This window comes from Centroberyx gerrardi, chromosome 9, assembly GCF_048128805.1.
Source record: "Centroberyx gerrardi isolate f3 chromosome 9, fCenGer3.hap1.cur.20231027, whole genome shotgun sequence".
NCBI lineage: Eukaryota > Metazoa > Chordata > Actinopteri > Beryciformes > Berycidae > Centroberyx > Centroberyx gerrardi.
In genome coordinates, this window is record NC_136005.1 from 18,207,417 (window position 1) to 18,228,902 (window position 21,486).

General features: G+C 40.1%; 1 protein-coding gene across 1 annotated transcript in view; it reads left to right on the plus strand.

Annotated features, from left to right (window-relative positions):
- The first annotated feature begins 19,583 nt into the window (after window positions 1-19,583).
- atp10a (ATPase phospholipid transporting 10A) overlaps window positions 19,584-21,486 on the plus strand; it is a 29,630-nt gene continuing 27,727 nt past the window's right edge. The window contains exon 1 of the mRNA XM_071923459.2: window positions 19,584-20,157. Coding sequence (XP_071779560.1) covers window positions 19,733-20,157 — 425 coding nt within the window. The 5' untranslated portion in view covers window positions 19,584-19,732. The remainder of the gene's footprint in view (window positions 20,158-21,486) is intronic.

A 21,486-nucleotide genomic window follows, 5' to 3' on the forward strand; every position in this document is an offset into this window, starting at 1 on the left:
AATATTCAGTTATGTGTTTTTTTAATCATGTGTAGTTTATAAACCATGTATGAAGTGGGACATCTCTGTCATCAAAGTTTACTGGGCCTGAGCTTCATCTGCTGAATCAGAATGCAGCTGGACAGAATGCAGCAGAGTTCATAGAATTTAGAATGTCAGTGTCATAAAGGACCGACTGACCTGAACACAGACAGACTCACAGTTTCATCTCTGATCGCTGTTCACCTGCACATATAGAAAGAAAACTCACGTTGCATTCATTTGGAGAAACATCAACAATATCTACCTTTTAGAAAGGAAAACATGGAGAGTGATTTCCATCTTGGTGAGCCACATGTATTTATAATTTTATTATTTAACAGGAAAAGATTAGTACAGGGGATTTTGCTGAACAGACAAACAAGAGACAGCCAGTCAGGATAGACAAGTTGTTGTGTTGAAGGATCTGCATTTGTGTCCAGTTCTTCCTTAGTTTGATTTACATTGTAAATTCAGTTAGATTTGTTGTTGAAACAAAACTATGATGAAAGGCATAAGATGAAGCAGTGATGAAGCATGTTGACCTTGAATGAAGCTACATCAGGTGACCTTATGGCTATTTGATTATTAAGATGTTGCCATTGCATTTCTTTCAGCATCCATGCAAATGGTCGCTCAACTCAATGCCCTTAATGACAATCGCCATGAAAACATTAACTGCATGTTTGCGAAAGTCCTGAATAAGGAGCAGTACCTTTATGCTGAAGCCTCTAGTTTCTCTGGAGTTCCTGCTGAGCTCGACTGTGATCTTTCACCTCAGTCTGCTGTTGGTCTCGGCTTTGAGAGCCTCAATATATGGGAACCAATAGTCAGTGCAGCTTCATCAGCATACAAACTTCTCTTGGATATGGACAAAGGAGACCTTCCTCCCACAGAGAAAGAGTCTCCTGTCATGACCGAAGACACAGCGTTAGGTAATGCTGGAGCATCCATCCACCCAGCTCAGCATGTTGAGGCTCAATCCAACCTGCTCCGCCTTGTTGAGACTCCATCCCATGAGGCTCAAATGACTGACGACTTCAAAATCATTGAGAGATGGAGGCTGCTTCAGCACTCCCCCATTGGTTTTGATGATGACTACCACCTGGAGACAGTTGGAAAGAGATATCTCTATGCTCCCCCATGTGACACATCTGGATTTGTGGCTGACTGCTGCTCACAATGTGGATCCACTCTGGGCCACCTGGATGAGTGGGAGCCAGTAGTCAAATCCCACTTTGACTTGGAGAAGGAGGGATTTGGTGAGGAGCACCTCTACGCTTCATCACATCTCTCTAGATTTGCAGTTGACTGCTCCCCACAGCATGGGCCGACTATGGACCATCTTGACAAATGGGAACCTGTTGTCAGCAGCACTGATTCTCGCCTGATGCAGTTCCTCTCTGTCCTCCTGGAGGAGGAGGAACTTCGTGAAAAGCACATCTATGCTTCCTCAACAATGAGTTCCACATTTATGGCTGCCTGTGCTGCACACCATGCCCCTACTCAAGATCATCTTGATGAGTGGGAGCCAATTGTCAAAGCTGATTCCAAACTGATGCTGTTCCTCCAGGACTTGGAGAAGGAGGAAGAACAATGTCGTTTTATCATCAAGAGGGAAACGGTCAACTCCTGTGCACAGATTGAGGCCGCTGCTGAAAGCTCTGTGACAGTCCTGCATCAACCTGAATGTTGTGAGGGAACAAAAGTCACTGTCCTCTCTGCTGGACCTGACAATAACTCCACCTCAGAGGAGGTTCTCCCTGTCTCTCTTGCTGAATACACCCTGATCCACCTGCTTGAGGAAGGATCAACCAACCTGCTTCAGGAGTCCAACGCTCCAGCCATCCAGGTAGAGGTCAAAGCTCCACTAAGCCTTGTGGTTGAAACTGTAAAGGGCACCAAGGATCTGTCCTGTCTGACCCTGGAAAAGACGCTTTCACCCATCCAACTGGTCAAACCTACAGGACCTCAGAGTTCCAGTGCCAAAGACAGCCTGTCGACAAAACCAAAGAAGAAGAAGTGTGGCTTCTTTTCTTGGCTATCCCACATATTCAAGAAGAAAAAGAAATCTGCTGACAACATGGCTGCAGCAGCAGAGGCGCCACTCCAACAGACCTGCCAAACAGAAGCAGATGAGCCAAAGCCCTGCTTGAACACCCTCTCACCTGCAGTTCACTTCTGAACTCCTGTCATCTTCCTATCCACTTTACACAATTGAACAACTGAATCATTTTATTTGAATACATTTATTTGCACACTACTGTTATAGCGTCTTTGCACATTTCTTCAAAACACACCTTTATTCCTGTAGTTATGGGTAACCTGTAGCCTAAAGCAGAGAAAGTGTAATGGAATTAGTAAATATATGTCGGCCATTAACATTTTCTATACCTCTGTTACTAACTTTATAATCAATATTTATTCTAAATGTCCGTGGTTTTTTTCACTGAGAGTCAATTTTGCTTTTAATATACCACTTGTTTTCTGTAAAAAAAAAAATTATAAATAAAAACAAAAACATACAATTATTATTATTATTATTATTACAAAATTGTTACCCCTTAATTCCCGGACTTCTTGTTTTGTTACCCTGTAAATATGTTATTCTATTAGCACCCCAAAATTTTAAACTAGTTACACCGTAATTAGCGGGCTGTAAAATAAAGCCTTACCAAATATTCTGCCAGTGTGGTGAGATAACTCCACTTGTTTCCATTGCAGTTTCACTTGTTTCAGGAATTTTCTAGAAATGAGTGTGAAATATCTTGATACAAGATCACCACACTACTCTACTATCAAGAAAATGACCCTTGACTGTTCACATATTCCTAGAAAATTACAATTTTAGAACTCAATAGACTAAATGACTTGTTAAGATGGAGATTTTTTGCAGTGTATGCAGACTAAGACGGGACTTCCTTCAGCCATTTTAACACAAAGGGATGGTACATGTGGTCTAAACAAACAAATGACAGCATCTGAATTTAATGTTATTGTTGATGAGAAGACCCTATCTAGATCACGATTGAAATAAACTGTATTATAGCAACACCCCACTATACAAGGCATGTGCTACAAGGTAGTTCGAACATGTGGTCTATCTTGTCTCCTGTCTTTGGTGACCATATAACCCCAAGCCCATTGGCAGCCCATAGCCGATTCTGCTAGCCCTAAACAGTATCTTCAGCTGCTTGAGGCTTGCTCTGCCCACGACCATTTATGTAATCACAAAGCAGAGTCCTCTGATAGGATTTCCTACTGTAAGACCTCTAGTGTGGAAGAGCAAACAATAGTGACGACACCACAGATTTGACCTCCTGTCCTCCATATTGTAAATGATCTTATAGCACCAACTGTCTGGATAATGTTAAATGTGCAGTAGCCTACAATGATCCTACCTTTAACTGTCAGCATCAAAACAGTCACCCAACTACGCAAAGTCATCCCTGTACAGCACTCACCCTTAACCCTGCATGTAATGAAGCATAGATCATTGTAATATCTCTAAATAATGTTAGCTCTATGATGCTCCAATACCTTGGCATACTCTCTCGTAGCTGGCACAATGCCCAGAAACCCTTTAAATTAATGAGGTAAGTGTGCACATAGAGTATTCACCTGCTCTCTCTGTGCCTACACTGATATAACACACTCTTCTCACGACTTGGCCACAGGGAGAGCTTTGCAGAAATCTAAAAAGCAGAAAAAAGTCTGCAGTTTTTCACTGTGGGATGACAAAAGCTCAACACCGAGAACAATCCTACGCTACACAAATTCATAAGTGTGAATCAGAGATTTTACAAATGTCAGTAATCACATCGAGGCTTGCATGTAGACCGGGGGTTGAGAAAGTAGTGCTTCAGAGGTATCATGATTTTTTGACCGTTTATTCATTAATTTTATTTAAATTCACTTTTACCCAATTTAGGTAATCATATTGAGATGAAACCATCTTTTTCAAGTAACCTTGGACTTGCTAATAAGCAGTCCTACAAAAAAGACACTATGAACAACACAGAGCTACACATACATCAAACACAGAAAGATTATTAAAGGGATAATCCGTAACTTTTTCATATAAATAAACACATTTTGCTAATCTCCAATTAAGTTTGACCTGGTTTCTTAATGAAGAATGGCTATAACGTGCTCTCTGTGGTTAACAGTAGAGAGGTAAAGTGTTGTGAAGAAAAACAACTTTCATCACTATCACAACATTCATTATAAGGTTATACAGTATATATTTATTTGATGAGAAAATCCAGTGTGGTGAATGAAATCTACAAATGAAATTCATGCATTTTAGAATAGCAATGAATACCAAGGGCTCAATGAATTACACAAAGAGACCACACAAAATTGATGTGAACAGAGGTCAGTCCTGTTTGCATCTTAAATGGTTTGCAGCACTTTACAGCTACATGCTACTGGCAGAGCCTCTTTTCTCCTCCCCTCTCCTCCGAGATGTGTCCAAACCAAACCCAGTCTTAGAGAGGTTAGTACTGTAAAACAGTGAAACACTGCTCCTCTGAGGCAGTACAGTGGCGTAAGAGGCTTGATGTTAGAGGTGTGGGGGAACTCAAACACGGGTCCCTTATGGGGAACTGTAGACATTGGGGGGTTGCTGCTGCTTTTCCATTTTTTTTCTCCTATGCTGGTTCATTTGCTCTATGACTCATGCTCTTCACATGAAGGACTCGCAGAACAAAGCTGCATTCCCCCGAGGCAACATCCCGGCCTCCGTGTCCCCCCCAGTGGAAGAGAACATCAACAAAGATATAACTTTCACTGGTGCCTGAACGATTGCCCCTATGAATCAGCCGCTGAAGTCCCTATCAAAGCTGAGCATTACACTTATGGATCTGCATATATTAAAAAGAAAGCATTTTTCAGGAATCAGATATTAGTTTTTTGCTTGTTTAACATGTTTAAATTCTTTGTACTTCACATTCTACCCTGTATCCTCAGTCATGGCGTGTGAGTTTGGCTCCTGGTCTCCATCTAGTAATAAGGATAAGCCCACATTTAGCCCCGAGGGCCAGGACTCTCCTTTGTGTGACACTTTGTCTTTAATGTCCTTATTCATCCAGCCATGCTTTGGCTTGCGCAGGCTCTCCACATTACATGACACAACACAACATAGAGAATATACCACATTAACTGACCCAGACCTTTTTCTCACTATATCCTCTTTTCCTTTACTCCCTCGCTGTGACTCGTCTCCTACCAGGAAATAACTTGATGGAAATGAGGAGAGGAATGGAGGAGAGGAGGGAAAAGAGTGTGAGGGGATATGCCCTTTGGCTCATAGATGAGACCTCAATTAATGACTTTATGCCAATAAATGTCTTGTAAAAGGAGCTTTATTATTTTTTTTATTACAATATGTGGGCTTCAGTACCTTTAGTTTTGGACAAGGATCGATTCAGCCCTGTCGCGATACTATACAATGCAGTGCAATATGATGCAATACGATAAGATGCGACTCAGTATAGCGCAAACAGTTCCAGTTTACTGCTACTTTAGGGCAACAGGGAGCAGAGCATTGATCAAACCAACATAGGACAGTGGCCATGCATCATCAATCTGGTAATTACATAATGCTTTTGATTGATCACCATGGTCATTCCTTAGCATCCATTCACTGACCCTGTCTAGGGGCATGAATTTTCCAGTCATTACATAGACAGTCACAATGTACAGCTTCCATCATCTACAACATATAGAGGGAAGGTCCTCTGCTATTTTATGTTAGGTAAACCATATATTCTCTCTATATCTAAAAAAGTGTCATTAAGTAACACTGATTATAAAGTCAGTATGGTTGATAACTGGAAAGACAAAGCAAAAAACATAGTTTCTAGATGCCTGGTGGATAGCAGTGCTGATGACACAACACAGCATAGAGAATATATCACATTAAGTGACGCAGAGTTTTTTGAGTCACTAATATGGCTTATATGGTACGCTACTGTTCACTGAAAGACTTTGTGTTCCATCACTCTCATATCTTTAATGTTTTTTTAAATCACAATAAGTACAGTTTAGCAAACAACATGTTTCGCTTCCTGGCTTTGTCAGGTTCACTCATCAACTATCAGCTGCTTACAGTGTTGACAGACATTTTTGAAACTCTTCAATAAGCGTATATTTTTAACTTCACAGGATTTGTGAATGAATGAAGAATGAAGAATAACAAAGTGGAATCAAACATTGCAATATTAACAAGACAACCAAACAAATGTTAATAATTATTGGACAATACTAAGCTACACTATGTTATATTAGTTTGAAGCTAATCAGGAGTGCCAGCGGTGCCAGTACCACTTTGCCTTAACTCAATGTAGACTATTTTCTTTGATTAACCGCAGAGTAACATGTTCATATAGCATAGAGGCAGACATGTCAATAGCACTCATACAATTATACAAATCCATCTCCGGAGTATTTAGGTTCTATATCCAATATAATTCTCTCCTCAGAGTTTAATTAACGACAGCATTCTTCATCCCAGTTACTGTTGCTCTAAAGAAACATAAAGATAGAAAAGCAATAGAATGGGTTTTCTGTGTGGTCGAATACTTCCACTATTGCAAGGCCAAATGCATGTTGTCCATCAATTTATTGCAGTGTGGTGAGGTCAAATACCTAGGATGTGTTCATTCTTCACCTGTAAGTGAAAATATTTCAGTCACACATTCCAGTGCACTCTGACATGTGTCATTTCAGTTCTGCTATTGACAATCACTGACAGGTTGAAAAAAACAAATTCACAATGAGATTCTTTAACTTGATACTTGGGAATTAATCAGCACTGTATAGGATCTCTTAAAAATTTAGAAAATACGGGCACGAGCTTGCAAAGTCAATAATGCATTATTATTACAACACACAGCTAGCGGGTGAAATTCACAAACCTCGTTAACAGATCAATTGTGGAGTGATATATTTCGCTGGACATTCTGGATCACAATTAGTCACTTCGGTGTTGGTGGTGTAGAGCGGCAATGTTCTCAGCGTTTATGCCTCCAGGGTCAAATGTTGCTGCTCTGGACTGATGTGGAGAAAATGTCTCCCTCTCTGTCTTACCTCAGCCTGGATAGAGAAACTCACTACACCGCCTAATGCTTCCCACTTGCCCTGCACCTACGGGTCAGCAGAGCGAGGATGGCAAAATAATTTTTAACGATTTGGGTGCCATAACTCTTCCTCATGTCTATGGGATCAATACTTGCCCAAGCACAAGCTGCTGTTAATTTGGAATTAAATATTAATTTAAGTCATTCAACAACGTCATGGAAATCAATTTCTCCTTGCCGATTTTTTTTTTTCATGTGAAAACAGAAATTAACATTAACCTTTCAATGCATCTGCTGGCTGAGTAGTTAATTCACTGCATGTAGCATTTGGTTCTCAATGTTATTCTCTGTATGTATTTTTCCATTCATACATAGAAGCAGTTAGGTGATTGCTGGATGTTTTTTTTATAAGTGGGGTCATGCAGAGAGGAACAATTTGTGAACATGTGAAGGTCGTCATACAGAACAGGTACAAAAAAATAAATAAATAAAGCAAGTAGGCTATCTGTAGCTGTAGGCTGTGATCTCTCGCTCTCTCTCTCTCTCTCTCTCTCTCTCTCTCTCTCTCTCCTACTCTTTCTCTCTCATTCTAACTTCCCGTTAGTATTACAGATTGCTGATAAATGTAGGTTGTGTATATCTTGCAGTGGAAATAAGGAGAGGAGGCCATTTTTGGACAAATCAGTTTTGAGAATCATTATCTGCTTGAAAAGAGGTGTCTCCCTGTTTCTGTCTTGATTTTCACATCTGACTGGCATGTATCCACCACTGAATCGTTGATTAAAGGGTCATATTGTGGCTCTAGATTCCTGTGTGGTGTAATTAAAAGTGACTTACCCTCTGGCAGAATGTGCCAATTGTTTATGCAAGATCTTTCTACGCGTGATTTCCCCAAGCCCCTCCAGCTGCGCACTTCTGCAGATTTAGCAAAAATGTCTCCATTTTGTGGGAAAATTTATCAAATCAATTATTGAGTTAATTACTTTGATTTATTTGGGCTTCTGCACAGAGAACTTCCAAATGCATTATACATTCAGGAGGCAGTCAACTAAATCCTTTGATAACCAGATCATGCACAGCAGAGAGTGACTGGTGTTTTTCAAGTGCTATGGATCAACAGTAATAACAAAACAGAAGCACTGTGAATAATTAACCAGTATAGGTTTTAATGAAAAAAGAAACTATGCGCAAACCTTACATGTGCAAGTATTATCACATTAGAATTTTTCTGAGTCCTGTATTTTGTTATTTTCTTAAACAAATGTCACTGATAATAATAATCGGTTATAATCATCTATATTCCTTGTAACTCTAATAAACACTGAAACAGTGTGTCAGGTCTTGTTTATTTTCTCAGTCTAGACTTTCCGTCTCTTAGGTATCAAAGTCATTTTTATCTGACAAAAATGTCTCTAAACAAATGGCTAGTCTTTAAGACTGCACAGTTCCCAGTCTCTACTCCCCTGTTTGTGTCACATCACTCCTCGCTCTCTGAGGTGCAGAATTTTAAATTAATGGAAACAGAGGGTGCTCAGTCATAGCTAAGGGAGATACTAATTTTAAACTCATCTACATCCAAATGGCAAGATGGTTCTTTAATTAAGCAGACCAGTATCCACTTCATAAACTCTCAGGAGAAATGTTCAGTCAATGTGCTTTCTCATTACGCACCAATCAGACTCTAAATTCTTTGTACTGGCTTCTGGCAGCGTAGTTTCCAATGGATAACATCACAATAATCCAGGCTTTCACTTGATGCTGCTGCACTTTACATTTGCCAAAAATGCATACCAGTACAGCTATAACCCCCAGAAGAGGTATCTGGCTTTATTCAAGTTAATGTGGTGCTATTAATCAGAGTCCACCAGAGTCTGAGGGTGTGCTGGTGGAAGACTGTGTTCATAATGACTCTGAATGAGCTTCTCCTGTATCCCAGAGGAGGACGGGGACATGGAGTTTGAATGGACCCTGTTCAAAACCTCTTTCATGGAAGCGGCTGCTAGGAGCCACGGCCAAAAGACGGTCGGTGCCTGTCAAGGTGGCAACTCAAGAACCTGTGGGAGAGGGTCTGTTTGGCACGGAGGACTCCTGATTCAGCACAGAGGCACTGACAGGCAAAAAAAAAAAAAAAGGCTGCAGCTGCTGTAGTTGCAGAAGCAAAAGCCCAGGTGAGGGAGGAGTTTGGACAGGCTGTGGAGAACATCTTTTGCGTGGCTAAGTGCACACTATAGTTCCCTTATGGTCTCTTAGGCCTAAAGAGCGCATACTGTAATTCCCTTAAGCACTGCGCATTGCAAAAAGTATTACACACGAACGAAAGAATGAACCAATGAACACGCAAAGCCCAGCTCTTGTAGAAATACTCCCAAGCACCTAGTAACTATAATACTGTGGCCAGGATTCCACAAAAATTCCACTTCTCTCATCTATATTATTTTTTATATTCCTGGGTGTGGTAAAGCATTCAAATATGGCAATCAACTAATTAGTTACCTCACCTACTCTTCCACATTTTGCATAGTGTAAATCTATGGAAGCGATACTGTAGCTGTATCTGCAGCATACTCAAAGTAACGTGGCAAATTCAAAAAAGAATGACATCTTAATCTAAAGGGTGTCTCTACTGGAATGGGGCCATAGATTTTCTTTCAGGGTCAGTGTGATGAACATCAGCTATAAATCAGAAACCAATCAATCTATATTACTTTGACATCAGCTTGGATGCACTCAATGCCTATGATAACGGGGGAAGCTTTGCATGCTTATCTCCTTATAATGAAGGTCACCATATTACGATTTTATAATATTTTGTGTCTTAGCGAGAGCTGGGTAGAGGAGATCATGGTGGGAGGTAATATAGTCTCCAAAAAGCCACTATCAGATAATCAGAGAGTGAGAAAGCAGATGGTACACTGAGTGTTTCACTTCCTGCTTTAAAATGAATTCAGCTGTATTGATTTTCTCCTTTTGGCCACTAGTATTTCTCCTCCATATAGCCTTGATTTAATATGGCTTTTAACGGATGTGGCTGACACTGCCTCCGCCTTTTAGGCTTTGATCGGCTGACGTCTGTGCTATTCCATAGGCAGGTTTGGCTGTCACAAGCTGTAAATTCATTCATACGTGAAGATTATTTACCATTTTTAGCTTTCATTTAACTAATTATAGTGGTATTGCTCTGTGTCAAATGCATGGGCAGCAATCTGTCTGGTTTACATAATCAAAAAATATCCTTTTCTGATTATGTCTTGGGGGTTTGTACTGTAGTATCAAGGCACACACCTCTCTTGACATACATCAGTATTGTCAGAAAGTGATAAAAAGTCACTCTTGATGTTAACAGCAGATGATATATTTTCCCAATCATTCTCTTAGGCCCACACTGAAACCATCAAGCAATCAGTAGCACAATAACAACAATCTAATTTAGTCATGGTTTGGGGGAAGGACTCCATTGTGTTTGTGATACTGTCTCCGCTACTGGAGGGAGTTCGAAACAGCGTCCATGACCTAGATCTGCCTCTCATTTAACACCCACTGGTATTGCTCACCCTTTGCTCCATCACTGCCTTCTAATCAATTTCTCCTTCTTTTTAGAAACCGGTGTGTGTGCTGGGCTTATAATTCTAGGTGCCCCGATTAACTTAAACCCCCCAAATGAGAGACAGAAGTCACATTCTCATTTGTGCTTTCTTACATGCACATTATGAACACAGTTAAAAGGGGCATTATACAATATGACCCTTCATTTATTCCCTAACCTGTGTTTTATCTATTCTCACTAAACCATGTAGTATTTCTCCATTAGGAGTCAGTCAAGATGCACTATACAAACAGGTAACTCTGCCACTATAAGGGACCAACATCTTTTTTTGGTGGAACTTGAAATCCTTGAAGATGGCATGGCTGATCATCTTGCTCACTTGCTCACTCAAGAAATTATAGCAGTAAATGTCACAAATTATGAAGCAATGGATGCCTAATAGTTTGTGACAAGATTCCAAGGGAGATGATTTTAGGAATTTTAATAGGAATTCTGACATTTTTTCCTGCTACTTTGCATCATATCAAATTAAGTTATTAGAATTTAATTCTTAGTTATTAGAATACAGAAGATGTTATTAGAAGTTATTAGAATACAAACAATCAGCCTGTTCAGTGTCTTGATGAAGTACTCAAATGACATGCAAAAACCAAAATCAATGCTCCAGGAATAGGGTTATATGTATATGTATATATGTTTAGGTCATATCCACAGTAATAACTTTATAATAACTTTATTTGTATAGAAACAAAGTTACACTAGAAAAGAAGAGGACAGCAGCAAAAACAAAGACAGCAATAAGGGTGAGATGTGGACCCTGGTTACGAGAAATTATAGAAACGTGACTCAGGTTTCAGTAATCATGATAAAATTCTAGGTTATTAAAACAGATCCTGTTATTAATCAGATCCTGAAAGATAAACAGTTTGTTTGATATTGACCCTACATTCAAAAGGCCACACTTATTTAAGGCAACAGATTGAGGAACAGGAAAACAGTTTATATGAACTAGGTTGTCAAGAGTTGGCCTGATTTTAACAGTCAAGGGCCTAAACATAGGGTAGAGACTCTGAACACATCTTAAAGTAACACGAACATGAATTTTAAAAGGGCCAAAAAACAGAGGCTGACAGTCCATGTCCCTGGATAGATATAGGAGGATCAGCAGTGACCAAGGTTAGGGCCAAGGTAACTCCGGGATACTATTACTATATTTATGAATGAAGACTAAAGCCTTTTGACTATAGGATTTCAGATTTATTGCTGAGAGGAAGAAATTCACTTATAGTAAGGGCATGGACTGTCCCAATCGTCCATATGTGCCTGGTGATGTTGTGATGGCACCTCTTTTGTAGAAATATTTGTGGTTCCAGAGAAAAATAAAAAATAAAAAAGAAACTTTTAAGGAATTCCAGATTGATCTTGGTACATTTGGCTTTCATCCAGCTGTGAATGGGAGAAGTTGGTTAAAACAGCCACAGCCTCAGCCAAGCGTGGGAATAGGTCAGTACTCACTTCAGTGTTGCATTCAGCTCAGTTAGCAGTTGTGTGAAATCTGCCTGGAGGACTTCTAACTGCTGCTTGGCTCATTGGAGCCAATGTCCGATAATCTTGGAGCACTCTGGATGTTGTCCAACGTTGCTCTCTAATCTTGATGTCTTTCATAATCAACATCCTGAGGACTGGTTGATGGAGGAGGCAGAAGTGCAGTCTGTGGGGGCGTAGGTGGGTGGCCGGTCCAATCAGGCACCAGTTGTCAGGTTTGTGTGGTTACTGGGGTCCTTCAGGTCTCCTAGTAACAGCCAGTGCAGCAGCAGCAGTAGAGGAGGCAGCAGGTATGGATCCCAGGTCAGTGGAGGGCAACTGGCTGCAGGACTCTTTGCCCGATGATTTTCTCTGAGCAATTGAATAGATTGCATTTTAGGGGGCAAATGGTTTGTCTGGGTCGGTGGTGGAGGTTTGACCCCTGACATGCTCCTCCTACAGCTAACTATCCTCTTTCCTCTTACTAATACCTGCTTCCATGAGGCAGGGTGAATGGGTGTGGAGCTGGAGGCCCGAGCACCAGCCTGCATGTGTTGGTATGGAAGGAGCAACTACTATCCCAGAGGATGGTAGTAGTCTCTGTGTCTCTGCCAGACAGACTCTTCAAGTGCTGCTACTAGGTCAGACAGTGAGCTGACTTACAGTTGGCAGCACTATCATCCTAGATTCTGTGAACTTCTTTTCATATAGTATGAGAACATAAAGTTTCCTCCCAGTGAGCTCCTGGCAGTAGAAGGGAATCCATCTTGCATGCTTTAGCAACATACAAAAACACACAAACACTCTCCAAAATCCAGTAAGCAGAGGTTCAAAATTTCCAAATGGCAAATATGATGACACTGTCACATGACTGTACACAGTGGTGAAAAATGTGGCTTCTGGGCTAGCTAGCAGGCAATGGCTTGGATGCAGAGCTAAACAAACAGTCAACAGACCACACAAAAGAGCAGCCAACCAGAGAAGAAAAGTGCAGGAAAAGAAGACAGTTTCAAAGTGTTCTGCAATATGACATGAAAATGCATTGTATATGTAATTTTGAGTCAAGTCTTATTTGAGAGTAATATGAAACTACTATGCAAATATATGTGGTTTTTTCTCTCCACATAATAACAGAAAGAACAATTGAGAGAGTGTATCTCATGATTTTCAAATAATTGTTATTGATTTTTTTGGTGTTGAACAAAGTACAAGATCTATAATATAAATATGTCCTATACAAAACAAAGAATGAGAACAACATGAATTAGGTCTGAGGCAGTCTGAGACAGAGCAAGTCTCGAGACTAAGACCTGCCTGAGGCCAAGGCCACACTCAAACACTGCAGCATTGTAAATTACATATACTTATTGATACATGACATAGTGCCTCTCTGGTGGCAATTATTCAAGGTGCTTGAGAAGCAGATTTAAAATCTTTAAATGAAAGTATTGCTGCCAGCATATATTTGCACATACAGAGTCTTTCTGTTGACATGAACCTGGTCAACAGCAAGAAGCAGAATCACCACATCTAAGGCTGTATAAGGTCGTTAAACACGCGAGGGATCTTTATTATTGCTCTGCTGTTCCTGTTTCTGCACCAGAAGAGTATTTTGCCTGGGTTATGGATGTCATCTGCAGTAACTGATTACCTTTGTTACAATGGTCCAGAGCCGCTGTACATCATTCCAGCAGATTGATCTGCAACTTCAACAGAATCAGCAGGTTTACTCCTGGCTCGCCTGGAAATCTGTGGGCTAGGCAGTCATTGCTTATCCATGTGACAAAGATAATATCCATCCCATAGATACATTATGAGTAGTTGGGGGGGAAAAAAAGGTGAGCTGCAGTCAGTGAGAGGGATGCTAATTCAGACCCTTTCACCTGTATGTCTGTCCTTATCAATCTAACTTGCTCTATTTTGTTTAGCTGGTAAAACTGGACTGTGATATTTTTAGATGCTTATATGAATTAAAAACAAAAATGACAGATCCAAAATGATGTGTAACTACTGGACACAAGACTTTGGAGATTGTGAAGACTGTGTATTTCATATTTGGTTCAATTTCTTCATAAGCTGGTCTAGATATTTTGAGGTCAAGGTCTAACAAGGATGTGTTTCTGTGGCTACTAATGAAATAAGGGTCCATTTATTCAAGACCTACTTTGTCCTATAACCTCTTCCGGGTGTCAAAAATGTTTTACACACCCAGATTCAGGATAAGAGAGCAGCTAGAAAGATGGCAGAAATTAATTTCAGTCAAAGGACCCCAGCTGTAGGCATTTGGCTCCTCCTTCCTCCCCAATAAGTTGGCACATTTTGTCATCAGATTTGAAAAAAATGTGGCCTAAGATCTGTCTTGACGTTCACATTTATGGCTTTCTCAGGGTTTCTCAGGGTTTCTTAGCACCTGCAGATCACTTCAGACACACCGAGGTGCCAAACATCTCACTGTCTCTAGGCAACAGGAGCATGCTATTCTCTGTCTTACAGACATTGTCTGATTTCCGAGTCCTTCTAGGCAAATAATTCATCTCTAAGCCTCTTAATTTGTCAAAGTCAAATGTTCCATGAGTGAAAAACTGTGAATTGTGCATGTTCTGACTGCTTCTGTGATGAGGCTTGATGGTGGGGGGGAAATGCCAATGCATTAATACTCGGTGTGACCTGAATACTCTTATGCAAGTGCTCTTCAGTTCATATTCACATTGTGACAGTGTGGTCCATCAGAAAGTCTTCTTACTGAGTCTATTGAGCTCCACATAATGCAATCTGGGACTGAAAAACACAATTAAAGAAAGAGTGAAAAAGCTGTGAAGGAAGAGGCCACATAAACACAAGCACTCACACCTACACCCATTTATTACATTCCCTTCTCTACACCCACTCAGAAAAACAAACACACACACACACACACATACACACGCATGTACGCATGCATGTGTGTCCGCACCGACACATAGTTTCGACATTGCAAGGGGAGAAGTGAAGCACCAAGTACACACTGATTGGAGTATCATGCCCTCTTCTGGCAGGTTGCTTTCTGTCTGAACAGGGAGGAGCTGCAGCTGCGTCTTCTGTTAACCTCAGACCTGCTCACTGTAGTTTGTCTACATGTCGTCTCTTATACACTCCTCATCGGGGCTTTCAGTCCCACTGTGATATCTTAACTCCTGGGGGAAGTTCCTCGGCCAATATTTATCCTAACAGTGGAGGGAAATGTAAACATCAAATCACACTTTTTCTTTAATAGCAACCAGACTCTTTTTGGTGGACTTTATCACTGCCTGATTAGAGGTGCATTTGAGGCGATCTTCTCAAATAGACTCACTCTGATCTATTGAGCAAAGCAAGACTGCACACTACCAGTATTCAAGCACACTGCGGTACATTTATATTTTAAACTTAGAAAAAAACTTGAATGTCTATAGGAAATAGGACGTAGATCGTTTATAAGAGTTTTAGACAAGACAGACATCATCTATATGTGTGTATGTGTCTTCTGCTTCAAAAATCTTTGATGCTGTTCAAAACTATTAAGCGCTACTGCAGAAATTACTTTACTTCACATCTCAATAGAGAACAACAGTATATTTCCAACTTGCTCTCGGGAATGGCTAGTTATTGAAATTTTGTTTGTAAAAACAGAACTAGAGATATGTCTCCCAAATGCGATAAACCTCAAACCATCAGTCAAGCATCAGGAAAAACTATCACATTAAATTAATGCTAGGGTCTACCCAGGAGTTGGATTTGAAACCTCAATCTTGCACCATCATTGCACACATCCCAGTCCTCTGAGGCAACTGGATGTCCCATGTGTCATCTTTTCTACGGTCATATTTCTCAGCTCAATTTGGTCTTAAAATAATGTGCATTTTTGCAATTAAGCTTTATTCTGTAGCCTTATGGAAAGGGCTGTGGAAGCAATTTATCAAATTAATCAAGAATCACACGGGTCGTCTAAGGACTTACACTGTACAGGACACAGATATCTTGCAAGTAATGCCTCCAGTTTTTATCACAAAAATATAACAGTTTACTGACCGTCTAAAAATCAGTAGTTTGGATAGAAATCTGAGGGATGAGTGTGTGGCCTGCGAGTATGTTTTCCCACTCAGTCCTGCCTCCGCATGTGTATCAACAGTATGGTGAGTCAAATAAATAAACACACATCCATGATGCAAATTCCCGAAGCAGGTGAAGATATACATACAGTGATACATTGGGCTGTCCCATGATTTTGTCATCAACTGAGGGGCTGAGGGGGGAAGTAGCGAGGCTAGAATGGCCTGCTCATCTTCACAGAGGAGATGAAGATGGATACTGATCACATTAATGTTCACAAGAGGACAAGAAGGAAGTTCTTCCTCTGATAATATCTGAGTAGATAGTCACCAGCTATTGACATTTATATTATTATGTTATGTATGTTATCTATGCAATTACAGTCAAAAGGGGAATCAAAGGGGAACCAACTAGCCATTTTCACTGTATCAATTGCATTATGATGCAAAATGTTACCATTTTCTATAATATCATCAATATATTATGCAATACATTTATGTATAATATCTAGAATGTATAATAATTTACTATATTTGTTATCTTTCATAGATAGGCAAAATATAACTATGATAAGAGGCTATAATAAACTTTTGAAAAGATTTGCCATAATCCATTGTTGCGTTATCAAGAGAGATACTGAGGTGCAGGCAGGATAATTAACGAGGGCAGGAGGTGGGGGTGGGGTCAGGTGGAGCAAGTGCACATGAAAACATTACAGATATTTCCAAAGTGACCTATACGTAATCATCTGAATCAAAATCCATGAGGGTCAAAGGGCAATAAAATGATCAGTTTGAAGGGCAAGCCTTCTGTAATTTTGCCACAGTTATATGGCAAGAACTTTACATTCAAAATGTAAACTTAAAGCTGTTATCAGTGGTAGAAAAGCATTATTCTTCTCTTTAAATTAATCAGAAACAATGCAGTTTTCACAGGGAGTACGTCCCAAACCAAACTTGTAAAAGTTTGCCTCGAAGAGAGCCTCTGCACACCACTGGGTAAAAAATAACTTTTAGTACTACTACTACCACTAATAATAATGACAATAATAATAAATGGGTATAGCCCTTTTTTAAAACACAGTTTACAAAGGGCTTTAACGATCAAATAAAAGGAAAAATCAAACTCATAAAATAAAACAAGTAAAATAAGAAGGCACCAGAACACAAAAGGAAAAGTATAGAGAATGAAAACAATATAGTAAATAATAGGTTACATCACATAAAAGCAAGGCGATAAAATAAAGTTTTAAGAAGTAAATTAAAGCTGATACTGATTCTGCTGGCCTAAGCTCCTCCGGCAGATCGTTCCAAAGCCTTTGGATCTGAAGGCAAAAGGCCGGTCACCTTTATTTTGAAGTGAGAAGGTGCTGCCTGAGGATCTGAGGCTTCACACTGGCTCACAAGGGGTTAAAAGGTCTATGAATGAGCTTGGAGCCAGACCTGCTTCAAAGGTGATCAGTTAAATCTTAAAATGAATCTAAACCTAACAGATATCAGAGATGCCTGAGCTGGAGTGATGTGATTTTGTCTGTTGGTACCAGTTAAAATCCCAGCTGCTACATGTGTTGTGAGCTGGAGACGTGAAAGAGACTTTGACTGATGCCAGAATAAAGAGAGTTACAGTAGTCTAAATGTAGGCCACTGGGTTTCAGAGGTAGATACATCTGTGTATTGTTGGCATAGCAATGGAAAATAAATATTGTTTACAGATTAAAAAACAGGATGCAAATCTTAGTATACAATATTGTGTTGCAGGGAAAAGAAATACTAAAAAAAAAAGGATATTCCCTCTGATAAAATGCCATTAGCAAAGTCCCAGCAAACCTTAGTATACAATTATGTTGTAGGGCAAAAATGACCAGCAATTACAAAAAGCACCATTTACCCATGAGCCCTGTGATATCTACAAAGGCATGAACACGTTCTGAAATATTAGCACTTCCAGAGACAGACTGGCCACTTAGCCAACAGTGGCCCCAGAGGAGATAAATCAAAGGCCTATCCCAGGGCCGTCCACAGCAATTTGCTCCAGGACCATCCAGCTGTTGGGCTAAAAACTAATGGTTGATTGTACTCCGTGGCATCTTGGCATGGAGAACAATTCAATTTCCCCATGATGAATGACCAGAGTGAGGTGGATCCGAGACAACAGGCTGAATCTGGCCTCAAAAAGCCACATACTGCACTGAGTAAACAATAAGGCAAAAACCTAAATCAGGTTGTGCCTCTCTGCTGAAAAAAGAAGTGGCCATCCCTTACTTTTTTAATCACTGCTGTTTTTCCCCTTTGGAAACTAACAGGGTAATGTTGTTTTGTGAGTTCAATGTTTGTTTGTTTTTTTTAAAGGGGCAAAAGTCAAATTGAAGTAAACTATGTATACAATGTGATTAGTATTTCTTCTCTCATATAGGATCTATGCTGATAAGATTATCTGGTATCACAATAGTGGGCTAGACAGTTCAGTGTAATACTCTGCCTGGATCTGCCTGAATATTTTAAAATTCTATTCTGCTGATCTTTTAATTCCTTTCTTTGTACTTTGTCCTGTCCACATGTCCAAATGTGCTCTTTTATGGATTCAGTGTTTCTATGTAAAATTTCTGTAAAGTTTCAGTATACTTTGCTGCAAGCATGAATTAATAAGGTCAAAAGTCAATGTCAATCAGGGAGCATTAACAAGAAGCAATTGATGGAATTTTAAATGAAATAATGGATCACAGAACAGATCAAATAAAAGATCTTTGAGTTTCAATATTTGAAATACCACTACTATTACTATTATTAATAATAATTATTGAACTTGGTAGGTCTCCATATTTTCCTTAGGCAAACCCCAACACATAAAAAAAAAAGAAATAACCCGATTTAACTGGTCTGACACACTTTATCTCTCATCAGGTCGCCTGTCTTATATAAAAAATGTATCAGTTGTGTGAAAACATTGAATTTTGATATTTGACTTCCTGTAGGACAGTGTGAACCCAATAATACCGCGTGGCACTTGGAGACACAAAAAACCCCAGGTTGGATCGAGGAGGGGCCTGCGGGTCAGATTTCGTAAAAAAGTGCGACCCATCACCCGCTGACGAACGTCCTGTTTGCGCTGAACCTGCGCGCGTCCGCCGCTCCACGCACACACAGGCCCCAAAGACTACAACCAGGAAGTCGATCCGCATGCTTTAGAAATCGTCCGCCAAGCTGTTGAAAGTCGAAGTTATGCTACTCCGCACTATTTCAGCATCCTTTTCCAGCAATAGGAAAAAAGGAGAAGCCAAACAAGCAAAAGTTTTCCTCTGACTAGCGAAAGAGGAGTCGACATGGATGAAAAGGAAATGTTTGTTTGATTGGGGAAAAAAAGAAGAATGATGAACTCATTCTTCACATGGTAAAAGAATGATAACATAGCACTTTCTTGTTTCAGAAAAGGACACGAAAACCAAAAAAAAAAAAAAAACACCCCAAAAACTCTGGGAAAGTTTGAGGCAGAACGGGCTATGGCGCGGGAGACTGAAGAAGCCGGGATGGTCAAAGGTTCAAAAGTCAAAAAACAAAGAAAGAAGAAAAACAAGGAGAACAAAACGAGGACTGTCCACGCAAACATACTGTATGACCACGCGAAGGGAGAGGACAATCCAAACCGACACTATGCAAACAATAAGATTAAAACGACCAAATACACTCTGCTGTCTTTCCTACCGAAGAACCTTTTCGAACAGTTCCATAGGTTCGCCAATGTTTACTTCGTTTTCATTGCATTGCTGAATTTTGTTCCAGTTGTCAACGCATTTCAACCAGAACTTGCACTGGCTCCAGTGGTTTTCATTTTGTCTGTCACTGCCATCAAAGACCTATGGGAGGACTACAGAAGACACAGATCGGATAAAGAAATAAATCATATGGACTGTCTGGTCTACAGCAGGTAGGCCCAAGTACACCCAGTAACCGGCACATTTTCAACAGGTTGCTGAAACAAATTGTGTGTGTTGACATTGTTAGAGGTTGTGTTATTCTTTCTGAACTATTCATAGAGGAAATAGTCATTTCTTGCATCTTCTCACTTTCACAACTGCGTCTAGGACAGCTCATGAGGTCAGATTGCTTCAGATGAAAACATCTTTCTTACTTTCTTGCATGACTGTGCACTGTCCTATTAAGTATGATCCTAACCCTACCAGCCTCTCATATAGAGATATATATTCATCCTTTGTGGGTCCATGATGGCAAGAAAGGTATATGTCAGGCCTCAAGAGTAAAGATGAGGAAGACATCAGATCATTTAGAAAACAACCAGGCACCTTTCTCCTCCCCGCCATGTCAAGCAAACCCTTTAATATTGAAATCTAGTTGAATTGTCACCTATCACCATACCCACACATTTGTCAGAGTAGTAGGGGAAAGGCTTTTTCTACACAAACAGTACAGATGTTAACCTGGATGCTGTCATTGTTGGCTTTATACAGTACATATTATTATAAGTCAACACGCTGCCTCGCAACCTGTTTGTCCTGAAAGGTTTCTCTACTGCTCGGCTCACTAAAATAGTGTGCCTACCTATTTTCCCCGAGTCTGTGTGTGTGGAGAGTGTATTTGGCTAATGAAAAGCAGCACTGTCGTCCACGTACAGAGCATAATTCATGGTAATCAAAAGGCTCAGTGTGTAGTGGCTCCACAGTTTTAGCTAAGTCTTGACCGAAGTTGTTCTCAAGGTTGGACATAATTGAATTTTCTCCTGCTGATGTGGTCAATATTGTGCAAAACATTTCCTTTCTGAAGCAAGTAACACCTCACTGTAAACCAACATACAGCCTTAAAAATGACGTGACACCCCCCTATTTCTTTCTCTTAGGTTAAACACATGGTCACTTTATGGATCAAAGTGTTTTTCTAGAGGATATTTACTGTAACTGAACTGTGTGTAGAAGATGACCAGATGAACCCATGTCTAAATAAATTACATTCTTCACGTGGGCGGTTTTCACATAGCAAAGTGAAGGGACCTTATATTTATGATAGAGGGAATTCCAGTATTATCAAAAATGCTAATATTTACAAAAGATGCATGATAGGAACGCAGCCCGTGTGCTGCTAGATGTTTCTTCTGTCCTTTTTAATTTGTTATGACTGATTTACTTCACCAGATTCCTCCTTACTGTAGATAAATGCGGCCCCCCTGGAAAGATGTAGCGTAGACATAGTTGGGCAAATCAGTCCTCCTTTTGGACTAATAAATCACACTGGCATGTGCATA